Genomic DNA, 27,331 nt, shown 5'->3' with positions numbered 1-27,331 from the left:
TATGTACTCCTATGCACCACCAGTGCTCCATGTTGTCTAATGTTAGTTCTAGAACTGATTATGTTCTGCTTCAGTATTTTTTTCTACTCTGTATTGGATTCTTGCTAATACTATGTCTTTTAAACTTGTATCTATTTATCCTATGGTATTGTTTATGGAAATGTCCTTGATACTGTATTGAAATGTCCTTGATACTGATTGTACTAATCTCACACTATGTAATCCGCCTTGAGTCTCAATGAGAAAGGCGGACTATAAATGATATAAATTAATTAATTAATAATAATAACACACTTTGTAAGCCATTCTGAGTGGGCATTAAGTTGTCCTGAAGGGCAGTTTATAAACTGCATGTTGTTGTTGTTATTATTGTATCCTACAAATTTGATTTTTAGCATCTGAAAAACAACAGCTTACCACAGAGGAGTGCCCCCCATTTCTATTTGTCACCATCAGGGATTTGTTTTATTTACTTCAGTTATACCCTGCCATTCTCTCCAATGGGGATCCAAAGCAACTGACATTATGAGCCTGTCCTCCATTGTATCCTTGAATAATAATAACAACATTTGATTTATATACTGCCCTTCAGGACAACTTAATGCCCACTCAGAGTGTTTTACAAAGTATTTTATTATTATCCCCTCAACAATCACCCTGTGAGGTGGGTGGGGCTGAGGGAGCTACAAGGTCACCCAGCTGGCTTCAAGTGGAGGAGTAGGGAATCAAACCCAGTCCTCCAGATTAGAGTCCCAGTGCTCTTAACCACTACACCAAACTGGCTATCCTCACAACAACCCTGTGAGGTAAGTTAGACTAAGAGAGCATGTCTGGCCCAAGACCATGCAGGCAGCTTCCATGGTGGAGTGGGGATTCAAACCTGGGTCTCCCAGATCCTAGCCTGAAACTATAACCACTGCACCATACTGGTTCTCAGTGTGCCTTAGAGGACAGGGGATTACTATATCCCTGCACCAGCAGCAAAGGATTCATTAATAAATTATTTAGAACATTTTTATGCTGCCACTGTAGAGTCCTTTTTGAGGCACACTTAAATTATCAATATAAAAACAAAGCAGCCACTTATACAAGCCAAGACACATATCCCTAAAAGAGACCTCAGACCAGAAGCAGACCATGAAAGAGCTGGAAAGGTAAACCCCCAAGTTAAAAAGTCTGGGTAAAAAAGAGTTTGATCTGGTACTTCAAGATCAGTAAGGTCTCAAGAAGACCCTCAAGGGAGAGGGCATTCCAAAGGAGCCACCACGGAAAATGCCCCATCTGTAGTGTCCACCCACCACAGAGAGCAGGGCTTGAGAAGCTAGCAGGCCAGATGGTTCCTGGAAGAGGCAGTCCTTCAGGTACCCTGGCCCCAGTCTTTTTAAGGCTTCAAAGTAAGAACCAGCACTTTGAATTGTGCCCTGAAACAGGGGTAACCACTACAGATCTTTCAGCACAGGGTTGATATGATCCCAGTTTGGCAGATTACTCCCAGGGAGATCCAATCACATCCAATAGAGAATTGTCTTCCTTAACAGAGTTTGATTGGGAATGCCAGAACAAGAACTCATGCAGAGGCATGATGGGTAGGCTCATAGGAATTTAGGTTTTTTTAAACCATTTATTTGGTTGATATACTCCCTCTTCCCCAGACATCTTCTTTCATTTCTTTCCTTGACACTTTCAAAACCACTCATTCAGTTTATCTTCAGGTTTAATTAAATATATGTCAGAATTCTGCAACCTATCAATGCAATTTTTATAGCTAGCAGGCTAGCCAAGTGCCCTTTCTTCTCCCTTCTGGCAGCTTTGCATTTCCCTATATCTTCTTTGCATCTGCTCCCTTGTACCAGGTCATATGCATATTGGTCTCCATTCTGCATGAACAAGGCTATCTCCTTTGGTCTCTTATCTCCCTCGCTGCTTCTCTCAGTTCCAACCAGAGGCCATGGTATCCCCCCACACCTAACAAAATGTCCATCTAGATTACAGCTGAAGCTGAAAGGAACACGTCAGACCTTTCAACAATTGGTTGCTCAGCATATCCTTCCAAAGAAGCCAAGGGCATGAATGTTCTTTGCATGCAAATGCTCTGAAAGTCCAAACTCCACAATTTTTTTTAAAAGGTGGTGGGTTTTTTTGCAACATTTGGGTCCCCTTCCTGAATCTCTGTTCCTACCCTAACTCTCCTTGCTGTTTTCATGTCTGCCTCCAGCTCACCAACAATTCCTTAATATTCCCTCCACTCTCTCACACTTCTTGAAAATAAGCAAAAGTTGCTAAGAATACACAGAAGTGTTAGCATAGCAGAGGAAAGCTGTGAATGCTGGCAGAGGAATCTGGAGAAGCAGTAACCTCACCCCGCTTCTTTCTGGCAGGCAGAATGTGAATTTCCATACAGCCAGTGGGCTCTGGCAGTATAAATAGTTTATGGCATATCAAACTATTAAACATGATTTTAATCCCTCTTGTGATGTTCGGCACATAACTCACAGGAGGCCTGCTTTGATGTGGCTGGTGGAACGGAAATCACTTTGAACAGATGTTCCAGCTGGAGTTGCTTTAGTGTCTCTGTTACAAACCTCGGGTCTGTGGGCTACTTTCCCCCACTGTTTTTGCGCAGAGAGGGCAGGGAGGGGATAGAGAGCTGCATTATCGGGCTCTCCAATTTAACTGGAGATTTGGGTTCCTGAGCCCCAATGATACATTTTAACTTGGAGACTTGTTCTCATTGTATAAATTTCCCTGTCATTTTTAATTATGTATTATGTATTGACTTACTTAGATATTTATACCCTGCCTTTCTCCCCCAACCAGAACCCTGAGCTGCCTACAATATTGTTCTCCTGTCCTCCATTTTATCTTCACAACAGCAACCCTGTGAGGTAGGTTAGGCTGAGAGGTCACCCAGCAAACATCCACGGCAGAGTGGGGTTGAAACCTGGGGATCCCAGATCCTAGTCTGGCATTCTGTCCACTACACAACGCTGGCTCTCTTTTTAATTCACTCTGCAAGTGAGACACAAAAAAGCGGCCATCCGTCCTTACTAAATGTGGATATTTCTGATAATCTCTCACGTAGTACCTTTCTTCTATGGAATCATTTATTGCGCTGTTGATTCGCTGAATGAACTCGTTCCCTGTGCTATTTACTTCTAAATTTTTCAAATGCAGGCCACTGGCATTTGATGTTACGCAGACAGTTGAAGCCAGAACATGAGCTTCATGAACTTTCCCATAAGGGAAGATCAAGTTCGGCCAATTCCCTTAGTCAGTCAACTGGGCCATCTTCTATCAAGATACCAAAGAATCAGAAGGTCTCGTAGCTCTGGCATCATGACAGAGCTCCTTTTGTGCCAGGAGAGGTGCTTGCCAGATCACACGTGGCACATGGCGTTGCTTGGAGTTCAGCAGGAGACTCTGCTTAAGTAAAAAAAGCAACATACCCGGTATCTTCTCCTCATCTACTGATGCTGCTCCCAGTTCAAAAAGGAAGCAGGGCACAGAGGCTTCTTTGAGACATTCTTCCATTTCCCAATAGGATGAGCACCACCAGAGTGGAAGTGGAACATAACTTCCTTCAGGCTTAAGCAGTGCTTCTTCCTAATCAGACCCACTCTGTCAGGCCTGGGTAGGGGACTCTCTCAGGGCCAAAGTACAAGTGATGGATGACACAGGTTGGGCACTTGTCAGCTTCCCTCAAGTTTTGATGGGAAATGTAGGCAGCTTGGCGGAATGTTGGACAAGTGACAGTTGAAAAGTCCATTGGACAGCAGTCAGAGAGCGAAGCTGCGAGACTAGGATGCCTACATTTCCCATCAAAACTTCAGGGAAGCTGACAAGTGTCCAACTGTGTCATTCGTCACTTGTAGCTTAGCCCTTAGACTCTCCACTTCATCAGACACAGCTATATGAGTCAAAGGTCTTCATGAAGAGATTTTCACTAGTAGAACACTGTACAGAGCAATTGCCTGGAATGCCAAAGCGAAGCCCTCTCAGAAAAGTTATACCCCCAGTCTCCTCCCCCCTAGTTTAAATGAAAGTCAGTTGAAGTTGGCATGTAGCTCCTAAGCTGGAAAACCCAGGGAGAGATGCAGAGCTGAGTCCTCAAGGTTGGCCGGTTCCCAGACGCTCACTCCTACCTGCACTGATAACACAATTCAGCAGAGACAGCAGCGAAAGCCCAGCAAAGAAAACAGTGAAGCGGTGAAGCAGCTAGCCTACTCCCCATCCCTCCCACCAATAGTTAGACACCTCCATGTGTGGCGGGCAGGCTGGCTGGCTAGCCTGTCTGACACACTCAGTCCAGAAGTGGCATGCGAGGCCTGGTTGATTCTGGGGCATCCACCTTAACAGAAGAGATTCACGGCTGCTAGAAATCGGAGTTGGAAGGTGTCCTGACAGAAGTCAGAACTGGTCTTTCGTTCTCTCTCAACTGTATAAAACTTGTCCATTCCCAAGGTGCTGCTGATGCAGGGAGTGGGAAACCACACAGAGCAAGGAAAAGGCATTCTATCCCTGGCACAAGTGCCACTATGTGCCACAAAAGTCCCACTAAGGAGCGATCGTCTCTCCTACTCGGATCCTCCGTTTCTACAGTGCCAGCTAATGAATCTGTACTGTTTTTATATCCCTCTCTGTTAGCCCTCCACTCCTGCTAAACTGATAACCCCATTAGAGGCCGTTAAAAACAAAATTCTTTTAATAGTCGGATGGGATATTACTATTATTATTTCTACTTAATGATTTGAGGGTAGAAATTGGCCTTTATTGAATCTCTCCCTTTTGAATTGGATTCATCTGCCTTTGGGGATTCAACTCACGTCACTGGCCTTATACTGTACAGCACGCTATAATGATGCTTCAAGTTCTGCTGTTGTTATTTTCTTTCTGCGTCTGAAACTGTTGTAACTGTTTTGCTGGCCAGGAAATAACCCGCACCATTGTCTCATGTTATCTTGCCAGTTGGGCCAGGACATGCTAAAGAACAACTGGAGAGCCTGTTAATCTTCTGGTAGAATAGCTGGAAGTTTTTTAAGTGGTGAATTTTCCGCTGCACTCAAATTTGCTCAGCCGGTTTTTAATTGGAGTCAGGAAAGCAGCTGGCGTGCTGAATGCTGAATGCTCTGCAATTGCAAATGGTTGGTAAATACAGATGCAGGAATTTGAGGATGCAGCTGAAGAAGAGCTACTGGGGGGGTGGGGGGGGTTAAGACCAAGTTTAACAGCAGCAAATACCAAAAAGATAGAAAGAATGCAGATGTGGCTTATTGAATTCTTCTTCTTCAAAAAGGAAGACTTTACTAGAGATGGGCATGAACCGGGAAAAAACCGAAATGTGGTTTGTGGTTCATCAAATTTCATGAACCACGAACCATGAACTTTCATGAACCTGCCCCTGGTTCGCGAACTGGTTCATTTGGTTTGTGAAAATGTAACATCCAGGTCAGAAAACCATCACTTCCAGGTCAGCAGAAGGTCACTTCCAGGTCAGCAGAAGGTCTGCAGGAAGTCCATCCCATGTTGCCTAGGAAACTGATTGATTGGCACCAGGCTGTCTGCAGTGACGAACCAAAAAAAAAAAAATGAACCAAATGAACCAGCCTAAAATTTGTGATGGTTCGTCAGAAATGGAATCTGATGAACCGAGGTTCGCGAACCACGAACCGGCCTGTTTCGTGCTTAATTTTGATTCGTATTTCGGTTCGTGCCCATCTTTAGACTTTACTAACTGAAGTAGTAGACTTTGCACAGATGTGGCTTCTACTGGGGCCAGTTAAATCTAATTGGAATATTAAAACATTTATCAATATGTGAAACAAAGAGAGGCTAGAAAAGGCATATATGAAGAGCTATAGGTGCTTTTGGACATCCTGCTTGCCAGGCAGCGATGGGAGACAAATTTGTTCCAGTAGGAATGTCTGTGCAGTCACAGCCATTATAAAGAAAACTTCCTGTTAACATGGCCATCAAAAGAGGTGATTTACCAACCATAAGGATCCCTCTTTTAACTCTGAAGTCAGACTAAACAATTGCAACCTATCAGTTTGGATGGCAAGGTTTTAATCCTTCTCTTGGACTGAAGAAAGGTCGATGAAGACCACAAGTTAGCAATACGTTTGCACAGCATCCTAAGGATTGGCACGCATATATTCTGCTCACTTCTCATTTCCAGGCCAGTATTTCAGTGCTCCTGACTTTCAAGAACCCTTGAGTGGCATTTGGGGAAGACAGGAATGGAGCTGAAGCAAAGGACAAGATCAGTGAGCCCAGGTTCAGGGACGAGAATGGATATTGGGTGAGGGGCATAGTAGAGGTTTGGAGATTATGTGATTGTAATAGGAAAGGGTTACTGAGTAGCGTGCTGTCCACTCAACAGTTATTTCTGATTCACACATGCAGCAGAGGCAAGATAGACTTTCTCCCTGAGGTTTAGTTTTTTGTTTGCATTGCAGGGGGAGGGTGGTACATGAAGGGACAGTCAAAGCTGGAACACATCACCAGCAGCCCAGAGTGGTGCTGTCCATCCCACTCCTTCCAAATCCTACCATCTTGTTCTCTCTAGCATGTGTCACCCAGGCCTCAGATTCAGATTTGGAGCAGTGACAGTACCACCCATTGGTCATTCTGCCTACTGCATTGATTAGGGGTCACCCATTGGTCATTCTGCCCACTGCATTGATTAGGGGTCAGAGACTTAAATACTGTTGAATCAAGTCTGAGAGAGGAGTCTAAAATCATGGGGGAGTGGACCCCATTGGCCATCAATGCCAACTTCTTTTCTACTCCCAATGGCTCCCTCTCTCTGAGTTCCAATGACACCCTGGCTAAGACAAGTAGGACAGGTATCACCATGAAATGCTGTGGCGCATGTGTGCTGACCTTAATGCATATGTGTTAACAATTGCAAATGGTGATGCCTTCAGTGCTTAACAAGGGAAATTTGCCTACCCCCCCTCTTTCTTTGCACTTTCTCACCCACCAGTGCACATCCATGATTTCCCCATATTTAGTAGGCACCTGTTGGTTATTCCCATGTTTGCTGCCCTTATTCCAGGCCAGTTTCTTACTAGTCATGCTAAAATGTATTGTATCTCTTTGAACAATTGGCATGTGACATCCTGTCAGCAATTTGAGCTCAATCCAACTAAGTTACTCTCTTAACCCGCCCCCCCCACCCCGTGCACTTCGCTCACTTCCATCACAACGGACAACTGTGCCATCAAGATTTGTAAACTCAGCATCCCAGAGCCACCTTTGCCCTTCACTTCTCTCTCTAGACCATCACTTTCAGGCTGATTCTGAATCTTGTCAACTCATCTGGCAATAACCTGTAGTCATTTAGAAAGCTAAATCATCTTGCTCGGGACTGCCTTGCATTTTGATGACTGCTGCAAACACTTTTCTCTGGCCTTGGTGGCTGACCAGTGGTTGATTGCCTTGCTGAGAATCAAACCATTCAAAATGCTGCCGCTAAAATAATTCCCATAGATTCTCTCTGTGACATCTTCTCCATTAAATCAAAGAGAAGCCTTTCTCAAGGCCAGATTTGCACACTGTCCAGTGCCTGTAAAAGTCATGTGCTGACATTCATTTCCATGCAAAGGTGGATGGCTACAAAATACTAGGAGTGGCATTTATGTAAAGGCTATAGATATACAGACATTTCAGAATATTTCAGTGCGATCGTAAGCAGAGTTAAATGTTTCTAATCCCACTGACTTGAAAGGCCTTAAAAAGGCACAGCTTTGCTTAGGATGTAACTGTTAATCATTTACTGAGGCAAACATCATATGGTGGACGGAAACTGGTCTTTATGCTCCAGAAAGCATCCTCTGCTAATACCAGAAAAGATGGGATTTTTATGAATGCATTCAGGGAATTCCTCATCATACTACATAAAGTAGCAGCATGGTCACCATTTACATCTGGAGGCAGTTTATGTAAACACTAGCAACAAAGTCCATTGTGGGGAAAATGTACAATGGGCTCTAGAAAGGGCAAGGTGGTTGGGCCTGAAATTGCACTTCTCCAGTGCCCCAGTCGCAGGTGGGTGGAGGGCACGGAAGTTGGATTGGGCATTGCCCCTTCCCCAGCACCCTGATCGGGGTGAGGAAGATCTGGGAGGCATACCCACCTGTTTCACTGCCTGCCCTCCCTGCTCCAGGGCTGGAGGCTTGGCAGGTGGGCGGGTGTGCCTCCTATCCCTTCATGGAAGCAAAGGGCTGGGAGGTGCACCTGCTCATCTTGCTGCCTGCCCTCCCCGCTCTAGGGCTGGAGCCTACCCTTCATGGAAGCGAAGGGCTGGGAGGTGCGCCTACCCTTTTTGCTGCCTGCTGTCTGCACTCTGGGACTGGAGGCTGGGCAGGCAGGTAGGCACGGCACCCAGCCCTTTGCCACTGCAAAGGGCTGGGAGGCACACCTGCCTGTCTTGCTGCCTGCCCTCCCTGCTCCAGGGCTGGAGGCTGGGAGGCAGGTGGGCCCTTCCATCCGCCACCAGGATTGGCTGGCAGCAAAGGGAAGGGAGGCATGCCTGCCCGTTGAGCCGCTGGGCCACTCTGATTCAGCTGGGAGGTACACCTGCCTGTCTTGCTGCCTGCCCTCCACACTCCAGGGCTGGAGGCTGGCAAGGCGGACGGGCCCTTCCCTCTGCCTCCGGGATCGGCTGGCAGTAAAGAGAAGGGAGGTGCACCTGCCCGTCAAGCTGCCTAGCCACCACGATTTGGGGCTGGCAGCTTGACAGGTGGGCAGGCCCTTCCCTTCGCCAGCAGATCCTGGCAGCAAAAGGAAGGGAGCTGTGCCTGCCTGTTGAGCCACCGGGCTACCCCGATTTGGGGCCAGTGGCTTAACAGGTGTTCAGGCCCTTCCCTTTGCGAGCCTATCATGGCGGCTAAGGAAAGGGAGACAGGCTGTCCTTCCTTCAGGCATGCAGACTGTACCTGCACCACATAAAAGGGTGAGTCGTCGGGAACAAGTCTCCCCTTTTATGTTTAAGGATACAGTTTTCTAAACAAGTACGAATTTGCAGCTTCTCATGATTCTTCTTTGCCAGTGGGAAGTGAATTGGAGAGCACATGATCTGAATTACACAGATATTAGTAGAAAAAATGTGCCATTAACCATGTAATCCTAAATAAAGTATACACCTTTGTACATCCAGAAATGACAAAGGCCTCACAAGGGTGTAATCCTGTTTAGGACTGACTGCAAGTAAAACATTGTGGTATATTGGGATGAAATACCCTATATACCGCAATGTGGATGGTATTCAGGGAGCATCCAAGGACTGGACCTAAAAGTCTAGGTCTTAGGTGGGTTTCACTCGTGCTGGTCTCAGAGTCTGAAAGGCGGTAGACTAGCATCAGGTCCAGACAGAGGCAAGATGGGACTAGATCTCAGAACAATTGATCAAATGAGCAGGGAGATGGCAAACAGACTTGACCACAAATGGGGTGTCTGGGGTGAGAGTCCGCCCACCAAAACTGAGGTAGCCAAGCAAGAATAGGTTGAAGGAAAGGAAGGTCGATTCAAGGTTGTAGAGGCCCCAGAGGGCCTATCAAGCATCTATGATACAGAGCTGTTGAACAGATTCCCAGTAGCCTCTTCCTGCTTTTTTCTTCAAGGGCTGCTGGTATGCTTTAGCGCGTGAATCTGGGAGAATTCAGTGACAGTATAGCTACAGTACAATTTTTAGTGTGAGCTGCAGGGTGAGAGTCAAAGGATTCTTGCCCTTCAACTCTTAGCCTGAGGCGCATAGCCTAGGGATGGCAGGAAAATCAGACTCAGAGAGAGAGAGAGGGAGAGGGAGGGGGAGAGGGGGAGAGGGATGCTCTGCAGTTAAACCTTTTTGTGCTCCCTCCTCTTTTTTCTATTCTCTTTTTGTATTGTAAGCTGCTTTGAGTCCCTGGTGGGGAGAGAAGCAGGATATAAATGGATAGATGGATGGATGGATACAAAGGCTCTAAAGGTTCCAAGAATGAATGAATGAAAGTTTCTGAGAATAAATGAATACTGAGTCTCCTCAAGGTTCTCAGATATCTCCATGAGAGATCTAGCCAATCTCAAAATCTACCACTCCCATGGTCTCCTGAGAGGACTGCTAAACCAAAATACAATTATAAAGTAATCTTGGCTGTGCCTCATTCCAGATACAGCAGGTGGCATTGAGGAATGAGTCTGGATAGAAATGGACATCCCAGATTGCACTGGGAAGGCTGTCTGCATGGAGTGAAGCAACTCACGTTGAATGTCAATGGTGACGGAGGTCTCCTTCCCACTGGGAATGGCTTTGTTGCTGGCCCTGCAGACGATCGTCTGGCCGTTCTCGATGTCGGACGGGGAGACAAAGAGCGTGCTCATGATGCTCTCTCGCTTGCCGTCACGGAGGACTGTCTGCAGGATTAAAGCAACAAAGCAATTAATTCAACTTTCAGCAAGAGATGCCAACTTCCATTTTCAAGTGTGTTGAAGGGTATCATACTGGGTGCTAGACTTGGATTGAGAAGACCTGGGTTCAGATCTTCTCCCAACCATTACAGCCTATTAGTTGACTTCGGGTCAGGCATTATTTCTCACACTAATCTACCTTACAAGGTCATTGTGAAGGTACAAGGGATTATTTATCATTATTATTTATCTATGTCACCCTTAGTTCCTTGCAGGAAAGGTGTGATAGGACAAATTAAAAAAATACAAAAAAATACTAAAACTTTCTAAATAGGATCCTGGTCCTTCTTCCTTGTATTGATGAACATTAAGTAATACGAAAAGTATCATACCCAATACTTTAGCATTTTGTATTTTCTCCTATAAAATAACAAAATCTAACTGCATCCAAAATTGGTAGCACTATAAAATATACTTGAGAAATTTGTCTGAGAATCCCTCCACCCCGTATCAACAAAACTCATTTAAATTTTAGTTCCAGATCCTACGATCATCAGTATATCTGTTTCTCTTGGAGCACGTACTGATTCGGCTGTTCCAGACTCCAGACTTACATCGATTGCTGTCTCACAGAGGCCGAACACTCTCTGGATATCCCCTCCTTGTGTTTAGATTCATGACAATGAATATACAGAGAGGCAATTTTTAGTTGCTACTGCAAAACTGGGCTTGACCTATATAGTCCAGGCAAGCTTGATCTCATCAAATCTCAGAAGCTAAGCAGAATCAGCCTTGGTTAGTAATTGGACGGAAGGTCTCCAAAGAAGATCAGGGTTGCATAGTCAGGCAATGGCAAACTACCTCTGTTAGTCTCTTACCTTGAAAACTTCAGCAGGGATTGCCATAAGCCAGCTATGACTTGATTGCACTTTCCACAACCACTGTAAAACTATGGAGCATTCTTCCACTTTAAGAGTTACCAAAGCTTGGTCCTAAACATGTTTTAGATATTTTGCATATCTGAAATGGTATTTAAGGGATGGGATTGGGTCTGGGTTGGTAGCAGCGCTTAGCAGAGACTTCTTGCTGTGAGAACGTCAAGTTCCTTTATTCAGATGTTTGACATACTATTGGCTGGTTCACCCTTTCACTTTCCTCATCAGTGAGTCTGGTATCCAATGGTGGCTTGTATACATGATATGAATGAGCCTCCCATATCATCACCATGTTGAACTACAGATGCTTAAAACAGAGGGATATTTCCCACAAGCAGGTGCTTTCTTTTCAACCAAAGAGTTCTCTGGATGACTTTAGTCCATCTTTATTTCACAGCCTAGTCAACCCCACAGGATGGTTGTGATGGTAAAATGGTTTCACCTTATCTACATCGAGGGTCATTCCTCAGTGAAGCTGCATATTTTGCATACAGCAATTCTCTAGCATTCCTAGTTACAGAAAAAAATTGGGGGCCACTGCCAGTCAGAATAAACAGGCTAGGCAGGATGGACCAGTATGCTGACTTAGTGGCATGTGTCCGACCATGCAGTTCCTCTGATGGAATGGCATTTACATTTGTGGAAGAGGGAGCAACGATTTCTGCCCAGTTTCCCAGTTTGTCCCCAATGCACAAACCACTCGAGGCTTTGGACTTCAAAGTGGTGCAATGCATCGTGTCCTGGATTGGGTGGGGCAAAGATCAAAGGCATCTCCCATTGCAGCCCAAACTTCTAAGTGCTGTGAGTATTCATACTACCATTCACTGCCAGCTGCCAGGCAAAGCACCTTCACTCAGATTCTCTTAGACCGCTTGACCTTCTTGGTGCAAAAGGGAAGATGGGCCCTTCGCAAGTGCCTAACGGGGCTGGCCATTGGAGTTGGCCATGCGTGCCTGAATACATTATATTTATCATTATTACAGGGAGTGCTTTCGATCAGCACATTTAAAACTGTCTAGTCAGACAGGCATGGCATATTAATAAAATGGAATATTTAAAAGCTCATTACGGCGCTGTGTTGAATGACACTTCTGTAGGTGTCATCTGAGGGCCGAGAGCACTGGCATCTGTGGCATTTCAGTGCCGCCCTTCACTCTGCCAAATGCCAAAGGTTGCCCAGGTGTGGTCACCAGGGAATTGGGATTGCAAAGCATCACCTTTTCCGTAATGTTTCATGAGAGGAGCTGGGACATGGCCTGATGCAGAATTAATCTCCTGTCCGATCTGATCTGAATCTTTCTCTTGGCCTTAATGGCAGCAACATCAGGCCCTGGGAACTGAGACATTCTGGGCCTAGGCAGGCTGCTATGCCTATATCCCTGCTCCACTCTAAAGCTAATCTGGTTCAGCTTTGAAGAGGAATGCCCGCAGAGACCATGAACACCGCTATGGAAACCATGGATCTGTTTTCAATGTTAAGGCCCCAGAACAACCTTAGCGAAATATTCGGGCATTCTCATGCATATATGACCTTAGAATCATGGACCTGAACAGGCACTGAAGTGCTGACTCTGAAAGAGAGATGGCAGAGAGCTCAAGAGAGGCCTCCTGTGTTGTCTCCAAAGAAGCTAGCAAAGGCCTTGACACAGATTCCAAAGCAAGGCCCAGTAGCCAAGATTCTGAGGTTGTGAGCCACTGGAAACCAGAATCTCTGGACCCAAACCCCACCAGGCAACTAACTACCATACACTCTACCTAAACCCTTACTATTACTTGCCTTCTGTCCTCAAGGAAGCCAAAGAATCTATGAAGAAACAAATGAATAGCAACAGAATGCAAGATCATGTCCTTTTAAGAGCTCCATTTATCAGACAAGAGCAGAATCTGGAGGACAAGCTACATGACACACTTGGCCATGAGTTGGGTCAGAGTTCCCCCAATCTGACTCACCACAGGGCAGCTGAGAACTAACTCACCCAGGAGTCACAGGATCAGGACCACAGAGCCAGTGGAGAAGAGGCTATAGTCACCCCATTTCCCCAAGATGAAATGGCCCCGGAGGATGCTTTTTGCCCAATTGCATGGCTCTAGGACAAAGAGTAGGGTGAGCTTAGAGCCAAGCTACATGAGACACCCAACACATTGCAGGTTTGTGCAAGTTTACCTGGGAAGTGTACTTGGGCCAGCAGCAGCAGGACCAGAAGGACAGGAGGTAAATAATCAGTTAAGAGAGCCGGAAGAGAGCTTTCTGCTGCTGCTAGCCACTTGCCAGCTTCAGGCTCCCCTCACGGACTCTTTCCCTCCCGTCCTTCTGGCCCTGCTGCTGCTGCCCTCAGCCTGACCCCTGACCTATAGCTTCTGACCAGCTAGAACTGGACAGATCTCTGCTGTGAGGGTTCCACCCACCCAGGCTCTCGCCTGCCTCCATGGTTATCTCTCAGGTTCTTGCTCCTTTTCCTGAACCCATGGGCATCTCTAACTCTGCTCTGTCTCAGCTGCTTGCAAACTCCTTTTATTTACTTCTCTCTCCAATGGGGATCCAAAAGGGCGTACATGCTTCTCCTCTCCTCTATTTCATCCTCACAACAGACCTCTGAGGTAGGTTAGAATGGGAATGTGTGACTGGCTCCAAGTCACCCAGCCAGTTCCCATATTAGACTGGGATTCAAACCTGGAACTCCCACCTCCGAGTCTGACACTCTAACCTCTATGCCGTGCTGGCTCTGTGCCTAGTGGCAAATTGAGAAAGACTCTCCTAAATCAATGGCTGATTATACTACAAACTCTGAAGGACAACGCAGTAACGAGACAGGGCAGCACCACAATGGAAATGGGGTTTTAGAAGGACCAAAAGTAGTGGCGAGTGATTGCATGTGAACCGGCTCATAGAGATGGGGTTACAAAAGGAATTTAGGGGGCTGTGCAGCTCATTGGGGAGGGAGACATATCCAGATATCACCTAGTATGAGTGTGTGTTTATGAAAAAAGCAGGAGGTGGGAGAACAGGGCATAAAATTGGCTCATGCCCTGACTTTTTTGGAGCAGGCACACATACAAAGTAGCTGTTTCTCCTAATCATGGTGTGTTGGAGAGCCTTTGGCCTGGAGGGCAGGCTATCAATTGTTCAAATAGATAAAGAACCTTCTTCCTGCAAGAGCTCAGGGTAGTCTAGGTGGGGAGGGGTCTACATAGAGGGAGAAATCACATCCAGGGAATCTGTGCATCACTGGCTGGGAAGGTGATGAATTTCACCCAACGGAGTAGGCACAGTTCAGCCCTCTCTGATGTACATTATTAGCATTGGCTGCTGCATAACATTCTAGGAGACAAGATCAAGCTGCCGACTTAATTGTTCTGCAATGTCAAACGTGGTGTTTGGGTAATAAGGAGGGTGTGCTGGTGCTGATCAGGAGGAAGTGGAGCAGGGGGGATATGTAAGAAAGAGACGCACAGGTGGAAATAGGGTTTGAGCAAAGGGATTTGAATTCTCCAAGGCACATGTGCGGCAGTTGCCCTAGGCTTGAAAAATCCACCCCTCTTCCCTTGCCTGGCATGGTATAGCCAGCTGGCCATCTCCTGAGAGATTGCTGATGGCGGGAGAAAGGAAACGTCTTAGGATTTGGGTGCAATAAAGCAAGAATCCTCCTGTAATACTGCAGGCAAATCAGATGGCGGGGAAAGAAAGGTCACTCTGCTTATGCAAATCAGATGCTGGATTCTCAGATAGCAACCAGAAGGCCTGGGGGATGAAACTCGCTAATGTAGCTGAAGCTACAGGCAGGCCGGCCGGCAGTAGAGGCAACCTGGACCAGAGAATCCCATGTCTAGCCAAAGACTAAAATCCAAACCATGTCTGTGCATCTTTCTTTGCAAGGGAAGCATACAGAATTATTATTATTTTTTGGTCTTAGCCTGCCTCTGATCCCCAGCCACTGCTAACATTAGCTGATTGGCTTGAAAACAGTTTAGCAAGCAGCCTCTATTTTTCATGCAGAAATATACTGAAAACTCACCCAACACCCACAATTAATACAACAAAGATACTTCTTGTTAAACGCTGTTCCAGTTGCCTAACTTGGGTTTATACATTACAACATAGGGTAAAACACCGTATAGCAGCAAGAATCCTTGAACAGAGGTTTCTTTTTCCTTCTAGAAGGGGTGGGGGAGGCATTCTGCCTAAAGGGTTAGATTTCCTTCCTGAGGCTGCTTTTAGCTTTATTTTTAACTGATCGTGCAACATGAGTCAGTCAAAACATCTTCCACCAACATTCGTTGGTGTGCCAGCTACATCCTTGGAGAAAAATGACTACAGTGATCTCTGCCCTGGGTCATTTCCACACTACTCACCTTCAATCGGAACGCCACGGAACGTTGTGAAAAAAACGTGGAAGGTAGCGTTTTCTCGTGCGAGTTTTGTGCGACATTGCGCAAAACTCGCGTGAGAAAATGCTATCTTCCTCATTTTGTTTGTAACGTTCCGCGGCGTTCCGATTGAAGGCGAGTAGTGTGGAAATGGCCCTGGTTACATGGAGCGTAGGTATTTACACAGTCTTCCGCATGTGACTGCCCTTGAAGACCTCTCAGAAGCAGCAAGTGGTCCATAGTGCTGTAGCTAGTGTGGCGAGAGGAACACACGGCAGTGATTGTATTACTCTTTTTTTGCACTGGCACTCAAAGAGATTTGACCTATGAAAAGCCTTATTTACTTATTCTTATATACCCCACCTTTCTTCCCAACAGGGGCCCCAAATTTCTTACATTGTTCTCTTCTTTTCCATTTTACCCTTACAACAACCCTGTGAGGTAGGTTAGGCTGAGAGAGTGTGACTGGCCCAAGGTCACCCAGCAAGCTTCCTTGATAGAGAGGTTATTCAAACCTGCATCCAACACTCTAACCACTACACCACTCCAGTTATTGGTCTGTATCTAGGGTATTGGAAGAATGGTCCTTCTGTACAGCTCTACTTGTTCATGAAGAGCATCTTCAGTGGCCTACTGCAGGAACACCCATGTAAAGAGTTCAGGGGCAGTAACAGGAGAAACAACACTTCTTGGTGGTACCACATTTGTTCGAAAACTTCCCCTAACAGATTCATTCAGTGTCATCTTTGCCGGCAAGTAAAGACAGTTTTCTTTCACTTGGTTCTTGGCTAAGTTGCTTCGTTGGCTAAGTTGGCTAAGTTGCTTCGTTCTGGCTCTTTCTGTTCCTGTTGCTGATCCTGGTTTATCCCATAGCAGCACCCAGGATGAAAATATGAGGCAGGGACATCTAATAATAACTGTGCTTATCTACCGCTTTTCTAGACAGATGAGTGCCTCACCCAGAGCGGTGAACAAGTTAGTGTTATTATTGTCCCCACAACGCAGCTGGGGAGCTGGGGCTGAGAGGAGTGGCTTCCCCAAGGCCACCTACTGAGCTCATGGCAGTAGCGGGATTCGAACCAGTAGAGTGCCGATTCGCAACCGAACCACTTAACCACCGTGCTACAGCAGCTCTGTAGGTTAAGCTAGGTTTAGCTAGGTTTTACATCAACAAAAATTGCCCCAGCAAGCAGCTTAACACAGCTGTCAATGTCTTGAGCAAACCCACCCCAGCTCCAAACTTGGCCAACATTCCCACTGGCTTTGTTTATCCATCACACAGTGCCAAGAGGTGCTAAGACTCATCTCCCTCCTCCCACATTCTGCTAAAGAAACTAAGTCTTGGTTGATGATGCTCCGTACTGAGCACATCCCCTCCCCAACTCATCTGTCTGCTCATGTCAATTCTGTGTTCATTTGCAAACAACTCTTTATGCGCAGGTACCTCACAGCACTTGCTGATAGCTCAACCTATGATGAAGCAATCCATGCCATTCCTGCCCTTTCTAGTGAAGGCATAACCAATCCCAAGACTAGGGCAAATTATAATTAACCACCACCCCAGGAACAAAGTGGAGCAGGCCTCAGACTGAATAGAAGGGGGTGGGGAGAACAAAAAACCCTCTGTTCTACTCCTTGCAAGGTGGCAAATTCCACACTATGCTGGTTGGAAAGGGTAGTAGGGACCATATTACTACAGTTTGGGTCCATTTGGTAGCATTTCGTCTCTTGGTCCAGTTCAAGGTTCTGGTGCTGAGTGAGCCCTAAACAGTCTGGGACCAGCGTACCTTAAGGACTGCCTATTCCCATACAAAACTGCTTGACTGCTACGGTCATCCTCTGAGGCCTTGCTTCATATGCCCCCCACTTTGAAGTTTGGTGGGCGCCCAAGAGAGAGCTTTCTTGGTTGTGGTCCCCAAATTGTGGTACTCTGTCCCCAGAGATAATAGTCTGTCCCTTATATCTCTGTCTTCCAGCAATAGATGAAAACTTTTTTTGTTTCATCTGGTGTTCCCTTGGTGACCTCTCCTTCCTGCCTTATGTTTTAATTGCTGGGTCTGTGTTTTTATGTTTGTATTGGTGTAGTGGTTAAGAGTGGGAGGACTCTAATCAGGAGAACCGGGTTTGATTCCCCACTCTTCCGCTTGAAGCCCGCTGGGTGAACTTGGGTCAGTCACAGCTTCTCTGAGCTCTCTCAGCCTCACCTACCTCACAGGGTGATTGTTATAGGGATAATAATAACACATTTTGTAAACCGCTCTGAGTGGGTGTTAAGTTGTCTTAAAGGGAGGTATATAAATGAAATGTTGTTGTTGTTATTATTATTAAAGTGGTTTTAAGATGTGTTTTATGTTTAGCTGCCTGATGGGGCAGAAGGTGGAATATAATTCTGGAGACAATTTTTTAATTTGTTTGTTTGTTTGTTGGATTTATATCCTGTCCTCCCCACAAATGGGCTCAAGGCAGGTCACAACATTATAAAACCACAGTTTAAAATACATTAATTAACAGTTAAAATCATAAAACAATAAAATCAACAGATCTCATTGGACAATGGAGTGGAACAAAACAAAACGGGCAAGGGGCTGGCAGGATAGTTCAGCAGCTCCTCAACCACTCTCGTAGGCCTGGTGGAACATCTCCATTTTACAGGCCTGCCGAAAGCCTAACAAGTCCCGCAGGGCCCGGGTCTCAGCTGGGAGAGCATTCCACCACACTGGAGCCAGAGCCAAATAAATAAATAAATAATTTGAAAACTTGTTGGTATGATCAGGGCTTTTTTTCAGGGGGAACGCGGGGGAACAGAGTTCTGGAACCTCTTGAAAATGGTCACATGGCTGGTGGCCCCGCCCCCTGATCTCCAGACAGAGGGGAGTTTAGATTGACCTCCGCGCCGCCGAGCAGTGCGGAGGGCAATCTAAACTCCCCTCTGTCTGGAAATCAGGGGGCAGGGCCACCAGCCATGTGACCATTTTCTCTGAGGGCAACCCACTGAGTTCCACCACCTCTTTTCCCAGAAAAAAAGCCCTGGGTAGGATGCAAGGGGCCACCTTGCCAACAAACAGGGAACTTAAAAGACTCTTTCCAAACAGCATCATAGGAGTCTCATGTTCTGTTTAAATTAGGGGCTGCCAGAATACATCACGCTTGTCTTATATAGTCTTATATTGTCTCTGATTTTGGTTTTGCAAGTGGCTATTGTATCTGTTGATTTACGTCTCTCTTGCTGTTTATAATTTTACTTGTTACTTTCAATTAAATTGTTTTTTCCTTCTTGTTTTCATTACCACTGCAAGAAACCTTGAATTGCAATGGATACAAGCAGGGAGAATATTGTAAACAAATAAGGAAATCTCGATATATTCTACTCCCTGGGTCAATTCTAGCTTGATGCAAACAAGATGAGAGTGCACACATTCAGAAATTTATGTTGGAATTGGTTATCCATATATCTTTGCTAGGAATTAATTGACAAACAGAATCAGACAAAAAAACCAAAACCTAGAATGTGACTCTATGCATTTATTGGAATGTAAAATCCACTCCATGCAAAGCCTCAGGAGAGGCAATCACTGATTTTTATACAAATGTTACTTCTTAATTATAAATAATAAAAATGTTTATGTAGCTCATTAAAAGTCTATTAAAATTCAATTAAAGTCCAATTTAATAGCAATAAACACAACATTAACCCAGCCCATCCTCTGCTGCCTTAAACTGAGCCACCCTAAAAGCACCCAACAACAGAAAGGTCTTACAATTCTCCTGCACAATATTCAAATCTCCAAGCGGAGAGAGTGTAAGACACTGCAGAGCAACCAGCAAGAGCATCCATGTAAACTTGCAGTCTAAATATGGCACACAGTTGCCCTTGATGGACCCCAAGAAGAAGCGTTTGGGTTTGTTGCTATGACTTCAACAGCTCTACTGCATCAACATCAATTTAATGAACCACACAACAGCGTGAAGTGTAATTATTTAAAGGATCCTCTTCAGCACAATGGCTATATTTCTCTTCTCTTTGCCTTGTTGTTTTCTTGTTTCTAGCATGTAGTTGCATGTTTTTCTGGCTTCTTGCCATCTTCTCCTTGACCTCTGGTACTCTCTGCTAGCTGCATCTCTCTCAATACCATTAGCTGCTGTGCTTTGATGCCAAAGTGTGGAATAGAAGTTACCACTATCTCAAGGCCAAAGACCTGAATCTGGGACACCTTAGAATTCAAAGTTTTGAGAGTAACTTTTGTTAAAGCAAGATGTAGCCTAGACATTATGAGAGTCCAAGTGATATCCTTTGGTACAAATAGGTCACGGAGCTTTAGGACAGATGCTGAGTCTGCATGGGTCAGTTTTGCTGGTTCAGTTCCCATACTGCAGAGTTTTCGTTGTGAGTGTCCATCTGCACCAGATTTGCAGCCTTGAGAAGTCACTCCGGTCACCATGTGGTTTCTCGGTGGCTTTCCTGGGAGTGCTTATACCCTGATTTTTTGAAAAATCCACTTTGGGGTAGGCTGTTTCCCAGCGCATACTTTTTATTCCATTTTTGGTGTTCCACCCTCTTCCCCCCGTCCTGCCTCCTGCTAGCCCACTGCATTGTGATTGGCTGTTCTCGTCTAGCCAGCCCTTCCCCTCCTTTCCATTCTTTCCCCCTCCCCTCTTTAAATTTTTTTAATCTCTTAATAAATTTATTTAAGCAATAAACCATAAACCTAAAAGATAAGAACCCCCCCCCCCACAATCAGCTATGAACCAAACCAAACTAACAGTACATATAAACAAGAAAGACAAAAAAACTGGAAAAGCAACTAATAATAATAATAAGGTGCAAAAAATAAAAATAAAAGAGAGGCTAAAGAACATATGATTAAATGGGCAAAAAATGTTGACACGACATATTAATGGAACGATGGCAAAATGTGTGGATAAAAGGGTTGAAATTTACATTAAGCTCTAGTATTAAGGAGAATTTTTATAAGATGATGTATCATTGGTATATGACTCCTGCAAAATTGGCTAGAATGTATAAGGATACATCAAATGTATGTTGGAAATGTGCTAAACAAGAAGAGTCATTTTTTCATATGTGGTGGACATGTAAGAAAGCAAAAACTTTCTGGTCTCAGATACAATCACCGGTTCAGAAGATTTTGAAGATTAAAATCCAATGGAAGCCAGAGACTTTTTAGTAACAAAGCCCGTTGTGGGAAAAAGTACAATGGACTCTAGAAAACTGATTTGGCAGGCCCCCGTTGTGGGCCCTTGGAGGGCTGTACTGCCGTGGCAGGCCTCTCTGCTGACCCTGTAGTCAACGTGGGGCCTTTGAAGGGCTGTGCCACCACACTGGGCCACCCTCCACCTCCACAGCCCCTCAGAGGCCTGGCACAGGCCGGGTTGCCAGGTCCCCTTACCCTCTAGGTGGAAGACCTGGCACTCATCTTTGGGGCATCCTTGCACATGCAAAGCGCATGTGCTCCCACGCTACACAATGATATCACTTCCAAAATGTGATGTCATAGTGCAGGCTGCGTGATGCCCCGAGGAGCACTCCTGTGCTCCTCAGTGGGCTGATTCAGGCTGAATCAGGCCACTGAGGAGCCCAGGAGCATTGCTGGGGGGGGTACAATGGGCCCTGGAGCACTCGTGAGCTCTGCAGCAGCCTGATTTGTTCCCCTGCCTTTCCCTCCATCAGCCAGGTAAACGGGAGCAGGAGATGGAGGGTGGGAGTGGGGGACTGGCAACCCTATGCAGGCAGCACAGAGGCCTGGTGCAGCCCTCCCAACGCCCTGCAGTGGCTGTGCTGGGCCATCCCACTGCCCACGGCGGCCTCCTTGGGGCCTCCTCAGCAAGCCATGTTGCCGACAATTCACCTTTTATCCCCACAGAGGGGCATGCAAGTGTGCTTGTGCAGGGATAAAAAGTGAGTCGTCACCAATACGATCAATGAATCGCTGGTTTGAAAACAGGCAGGGGAATTTCCCTTTTTATTCTTTTTGCTTTGGCATGGGTGGGAATATTGTAGGGGGCTAAATATCTGAGTATCAGAAATAAAGATTTTAATATTGAGTTTTAGATTCTCTTTTTATCCTGAAAACAGAAGCTTGAGGGCAACAGAGAAGGAGGCGGGAACAGAGCTTTGTCAGTGATTCATCACTGTTCCAATGAGAGGTGCAAATGGCTACATACAAGCTGATTCCATGCCTTTCTGCTTAACTTCAGGGAAAGGAGTTATGTCCCCTGTTCAGAAGGGGCTAGAGACAAAGAGAAAACTTTTGCTGCTTAGAGTATGTAATCCCCAATGGAATTAGCAGATTTGGGGTACACCACATACAAAGCTGCATTCTGCAAAGTTTACTGCAACAGCAGGATTGCAAGCAGCATTAACAAATTATAGGCTAGCAGCACAGAGATCTTTAGGATATAAGAACTTACTTATGGGTCCTAACGAAGCACAACAAAAAGCAGGGAAAACCAAGAAAAGGGTTCAGTAGGCTCTGAAGAGTAGAGCATACATTACAGCTCCCCCTAGAGTTCAAATGGACTAAACGTGCCCTATGTTAGTATTTGCCCTGACCTGGATAGCCCACGCAAGCCCAATCTCGTCTGATCTCAGAAGCTAAGCAGGGTTGGGCCTTGATTAGTAATTGGATGGGAGACCTCCAAAGAAGACCAGGGTTGCTCTATAGAGGCAGGCAATAGCAAACCACCTCTGTTAGTCTCTTGCCTTGAAAACCCCAGCAGGAGTCGCCATAAGTCAGTTATGACTTAACAGTACTTTCCACTACCACATCTTACTATATAATGTCTCTGCTTGCCTCAGTGAAGAGAATAAAACTCAAGGGCTAGCCATTGATTTATTTATACCCCCATTTTCTCCCCAGTGGGGCACACAGCAGCTTACAACACCATCATCCCCTCCAATTTATTGTCCCTTCAACAACAACCTTGTGAAGGAAGTTAAGCTGAGAGAGTGAGTGGCCCATGGTAACCCAGCAAGCTTCCATTGCAGAGTAGGGATCTAGTCCAGTCCAGTCCTCTAACTCCTACAAAATACGCCCTTAGCTCCTGGCCAGGTTACAACAACCAGTTGTGTTAAGTGTGAGTCGCTTCACACAAGATGCAGAGGTCAACCCACATTTAAACTCACTCCAGAGGAAGATGCAACTAATCTGTCTCCCACCACTGTCATTTTCCGCCAGCAGGTGAAGATTTTTTTTTTGTTTTGCTTGACATTCCCTCACTAATTTTTATTAGCCCCCCTCCCTGTTTGTAAGTGTAAATGTTTTATTTAATTTTGTTAAATGTTTTATTTATATTTGTACTTTTAATGTTGGAAATGTTTTAATGTTCACTGCCTTGAGGACCTTGAGTTGGGTGGAAAGGCAGAATAGAAATGTTTTAAATGAAGAAAGAAATCATGATTCCCTGACCTCAAATGGCATCCATGCTTTGTGTTTTTTTCAGGGTACAACTACACAGTGGAATGTGAGATGGAGGCCCTGCATGCATGCCTGTCCACGCTCAGAACCCTGGAAGGAGAAAGGGGATAAAAATGAAGAAAAGAAGTCCTGCTATGAAGTCCTTGCCAGGGAACAGGAGCAGAGTTAGTAGTCCTTGATGGCTCCATGGCAGCAGAATGGGGGGTGGGGGCAGAGACAGGTGATTCTGCATTGCATCAATGTGCAACATCACTTCCAATGTGAAACAGGAAACAACATCATTGCATTGGTGAAATGCTCTAAGATTCAACCCAAACCCTATGGTTAAACTATAGCGCTTGGGTTGAAGCCTAGAGCATCATGCTGGTATGATGATGTCATTTCCAGTTTCATAACAGAAGTGATGTTGTTGTTGGCATGATGCAGAATTGCACCCCCAATTTCCCCCAGTTCCCTATTGAATGGCAGTGGGGAATGGGGGAGATGAGGCCGGGAGGTTTCCCAGCCTGCCTAAGCAGGGGAGATTCTTTCTCACAATCACAAACCTGTTCATGAGTAACTGGAATGAAGACAGGAACCAGGCATGGTTGGGAAACAGTGGATGAGAGGCACGGGAAGGAGGAGAACAGGTCCAAGGAAGGTCTAGCCCTGTAATCGGAGCAAGATGTAAAGAAGGAGTGCAGCACACTAGTCCAGAAGCCTCAGGCAGCCTCTGTCATGGTGAAGGTGTTCCTGGACTTGACAGGGCTTTAGTCACACTGTGAACTAGCTGGGGCAATGGAGCAAGGAACCCTCTCACAGCCTAGTCCTGAAATAAGGTCCCCCCAATCAAAACTAGCCACAGAAACTCTGGAAAACAGTCCCATTCATAGGGAAGTCAGCCCCTGGTGGGGGCAATAAATCCCCCCCACACACACCTGTTGTCCCCTGAGCTCACTCACTTGGCCAGCAGGGGTGGGGAGGCAGGCTGGGAGCTACAGGAGCATGCAGCAAAATAGTGCATGTGCTGCAGAAGCACCAATGATGTCATTTCTGGTTGAAAATCAGAAGCAACAGTGTGTCAGAGGGGCCAAATTGACTCCAAACAGAGTAGAAATGCTATGTGGGGGACCAATTTTGGCCCCACAGAGATCCTGAAGTTTCTGCTTTTCAACCAGAAGTGAATTCATCAGGACTTCTGAAGTATACACACAAAGAGACTGGATCAGCCCCCAACCCCCAGCATAGTGACCGCCAGTAAGGTAAGGGAGGGCTGACAACTCTCCCCACTCGGCAGAAGCTGAGCTGGGGGCTAACTCTGACTGTCAGAGTGTAAGTGCAAAGTAATCACTCTTCCTCTAGCATTTGACCCAGGAACTCCGTTAAAAGAAAACACGAGCAACCTCCGCACACTCCACCCTCTCCAGGCACTGCCCTCAAAATCTCCTAGTATTTGCTTAGGCAGTGCTGGTGGGTGACCCTAACTTCAAACCGTGGGAGAAGGAGAATGGAAGCCCCAGCAGAGGCATTCCCCAGACGCTGCTCAAGAGAGCCGAGATCCTGACATGCAATGCATTAGCAGCGTTGCACCAATTTGTATAAAAGCAACATTTTCATTAAAACACATTCCTCACATTACCGGCATGTTTACCTGTGCAGATCTAAACCCTTCCCCGTGCTTTCTTTTCTTTAATAAGCGTGAACGAGTCACGTGCTCACGGTCAAAACGTGACAACATGGCAAAGGGGCATAAATCCAAATCTCTCCCCCCCTCGTAATAACACAAACTCTACCAGGGCCAAATACAAAGCTGTGCTGAAAGACATGAAGGGAATGTTGACATCTCACTGACGGCTGTTTCCAATACGAAGAGGTTAAGCTTATTTCTTTGCACAGCCTTTGATCCCCAAACTCCTTGGCTTCTTGCCTGCCTGAGAGGTGCCTTGGTGGCATTTTCAGTAGATTTTTTTTCACTCTTTCAGTGGAAATAAATCCTGGAATGCCTCATATAAATGCTGCATGTGGGTGTTGAACACTCGGAGAAGTCAGAGCCTCGTGTCACACTGGCAACATGGTGACCGCTGGGAGGGGCCGAAGACACCACACTGGCACAGGCACCATTTGTCCTGAATAATGTTTATTTTCTCCTAGTGCTGGCTCTTAAAAATTCTGTTCCCTCTTCAATATCTGTCTCTTGCTCCTTTGCCAAATTTCTTGGCCTCATCTCTGTCCCCCCCTGACTGTCTCCATCAACCTGGAGGCGGTTCTGTGGCACTGGAATGAAGCAGCAATATTATTTTCACAATTAGGATGCAAGAAAAACATTATTTACTAAGAGCATCTCTGCCTGCCTCTGTCTGTCTGTCTGTCCGTCACATCCATATCTTACAATTCCTTAAAGGAGCTCTGTGTAGTACACATAGTTCTCCTTTCCCCATTTTATCCTCGTAACAACCCTGCAAGGTAGGACAGGCTGAAGGAGTGTGACCAGGCCTGAATCATCCAGAGAATTTCACGGCAGAATGAGAATTGAAACTTAGGCCTTCCCACACTGATGTTCTAACCACTACACCGTACTAGCACTCTTTATACCTTTATACTGCAGCCCACACAGTGCTTGGGTAGTGGATATAAGATCTTTGTTGGATGAAACAAAAAATCTACCTAGTCCAACATCTCTGGCCAGTCATATGCCTCCAGGAAATCCACAAGTCAAGCCTGAGGACAAGAACCTTCTTCGGTTGCTAGTATCCAGCATCTAATATTCAGCGGTACTATGCTTCCTGGGTTAATCTAATCTTTGACAACAAAAGTCAGTGGATATCACATCCTCGGGAAGTGAACACCCCAAGCTAAATATATTTTATGCAATTAAGGACTTCTGTTTATCCTGAATCTGATGTCAATCAATTTCTTTGCATTACATGGAGTTCTAATATAAGGAAAGAGAGACCCCCCCCCCCAATTTTCAGTGCATTGCTGATTGTCCATCCTATGCATACTGGTGAAGTCATACTCCTCCAAGTGAACTATGCCTGAGTTGTAGGATTTGAATCCAGTGAACCTTAGAGACCAGCAAGATTTTCAGGGTCATTGACCTCCAAGTGAACTATGTCTGAGTTCTCTCCTTCCTTACCTTAGAGTAGGTTGCTCCATTGATGACTTCTCCTCTCCGCATCCAAATAATGGACGCTGCTGGTTTGGCGTTATCAGCATGGCAGGTCAGATTCAGGGGATCTCCAGCTCTTAGGCTAACGATGGGCCCCCCAGTAATTACTGGATCATCTGGGGGCACTGCAAAGAAGACAAGACAAAATGTAGGATGCAGTTTATGATCCTTAAAACCAAATCACCACAGCATCGCAAGGACAGGATATGGGTTACATGGATCCAAGAAAATCAAAACAAAACTGCACAGTCTATGGGAGATCCACATGCTATTCTTCTGACACTTTCCCTCTGAACAAAATACAACTGCAGGGTTGGTGCAGCTGTGCAGGGTTTGGGAGTGTTTAATCCTTTCAGGTCACACCATTTGCCCAATCTGTATTGTTCCTCACAAGTCGCTTGTTGCCCAGTGGGGAAAAATAGAGTTACCCCTTCTTCTTCACAGAGAAAACAGGAAACTGGGAGAGAAATCTCACTGGGGGGCAAAAAACACAGAGGGAGAGAGCTACTTTCACCACCAGCTGTTGCAAAATATTGGGAGATGCAAACATAGAGCTTGTGCATTTAAAAACGTTTGGTGTAAAGCAATGCTCTGAAATTCATGCGCAGATCCCCAGAACAAATTAGTTCAAGCAGTTTCAAAGATTGGTTTCTAGCAGCAGTGGCAACAATTTTGTCAATAGCATTATGCAATAGCGAGGGGCTACACAATTGCGGTGCATCGATCATACAACAACATGCATTATATGCAGCAAATTTGTAACCAACTGAGGAAATGTATTGAAGATTATTGGAAAACAGGGCCCTTTTCACACAAAATACCTGCTTCCAGAACATTGTGAAATGCAGCGCAAAAACCGCGGAAGATAGCGTCTTCTCGCGAGAGTTTTGCATGATGTTGCGCGAGTTTTGCGCAACGTCATGCAAAACTCTCGCAAGAAGACGCTATCTTCCGCGGTTTTTTGCGCTGCGTTTTGCGATGTTCTGGAAGCAGGTATTTCATGTGAAAAGGGCCCAGTTAGAGAAAACCCTTTGATCAAGCTGTGGGTCACTTCTTTGCTCACT

General features: G+C 45.7%; 1 protein-coding gene across 1 annotated transcript in view; it reads right to left on the bottom strand.

Moving 5' to 3' along the window:
• Positions 1 to 27,331, bottom strand: part of KIRREL3 (kirre like nephrin family adhesion molecule 3) — a 415,785-nt gene that overhangs the window by 197,224 nt on the left and 191,230 nt on the right. Inside the window, exons 5-6 of the mRNA XM_054998021.1 lie at positions 26,235 to 26,392; positions 10,242 to 10,392 (exon numbers count right to left, since the gene is read on the bottom strand). Coding sequence (XP_054853996.1) covers positions 10,242 to 10,392; positions 26,235 to 26,392 — 309 coding nt within the window. The remainder of the gene's footprint in view (positions 1 to 10,241; positions 10,393 to 26,234; positions 26,393 to 27,331) is intronic.

The sequence above is a fragment of the Eublepharis macularius genome, chromosome 14 (genome assembly GCF_028583425.1).
Source record: "Eublepharis macularius isolate TG4126 chromosome 14, MPM_Emac_v1.0, whole genome shotgun sequence".
NCBI lineage: Eukaryota > Metazoa > Chordata > Lepidosauria > Squamata > Eublepharidae > Eublepharis > Eublepharis macularius.
The sequence above is the reverse complement of the archived record's forward strand: the minus strand, read 5'-3'. Positions and strand labels throughout refer to the sequence as shown.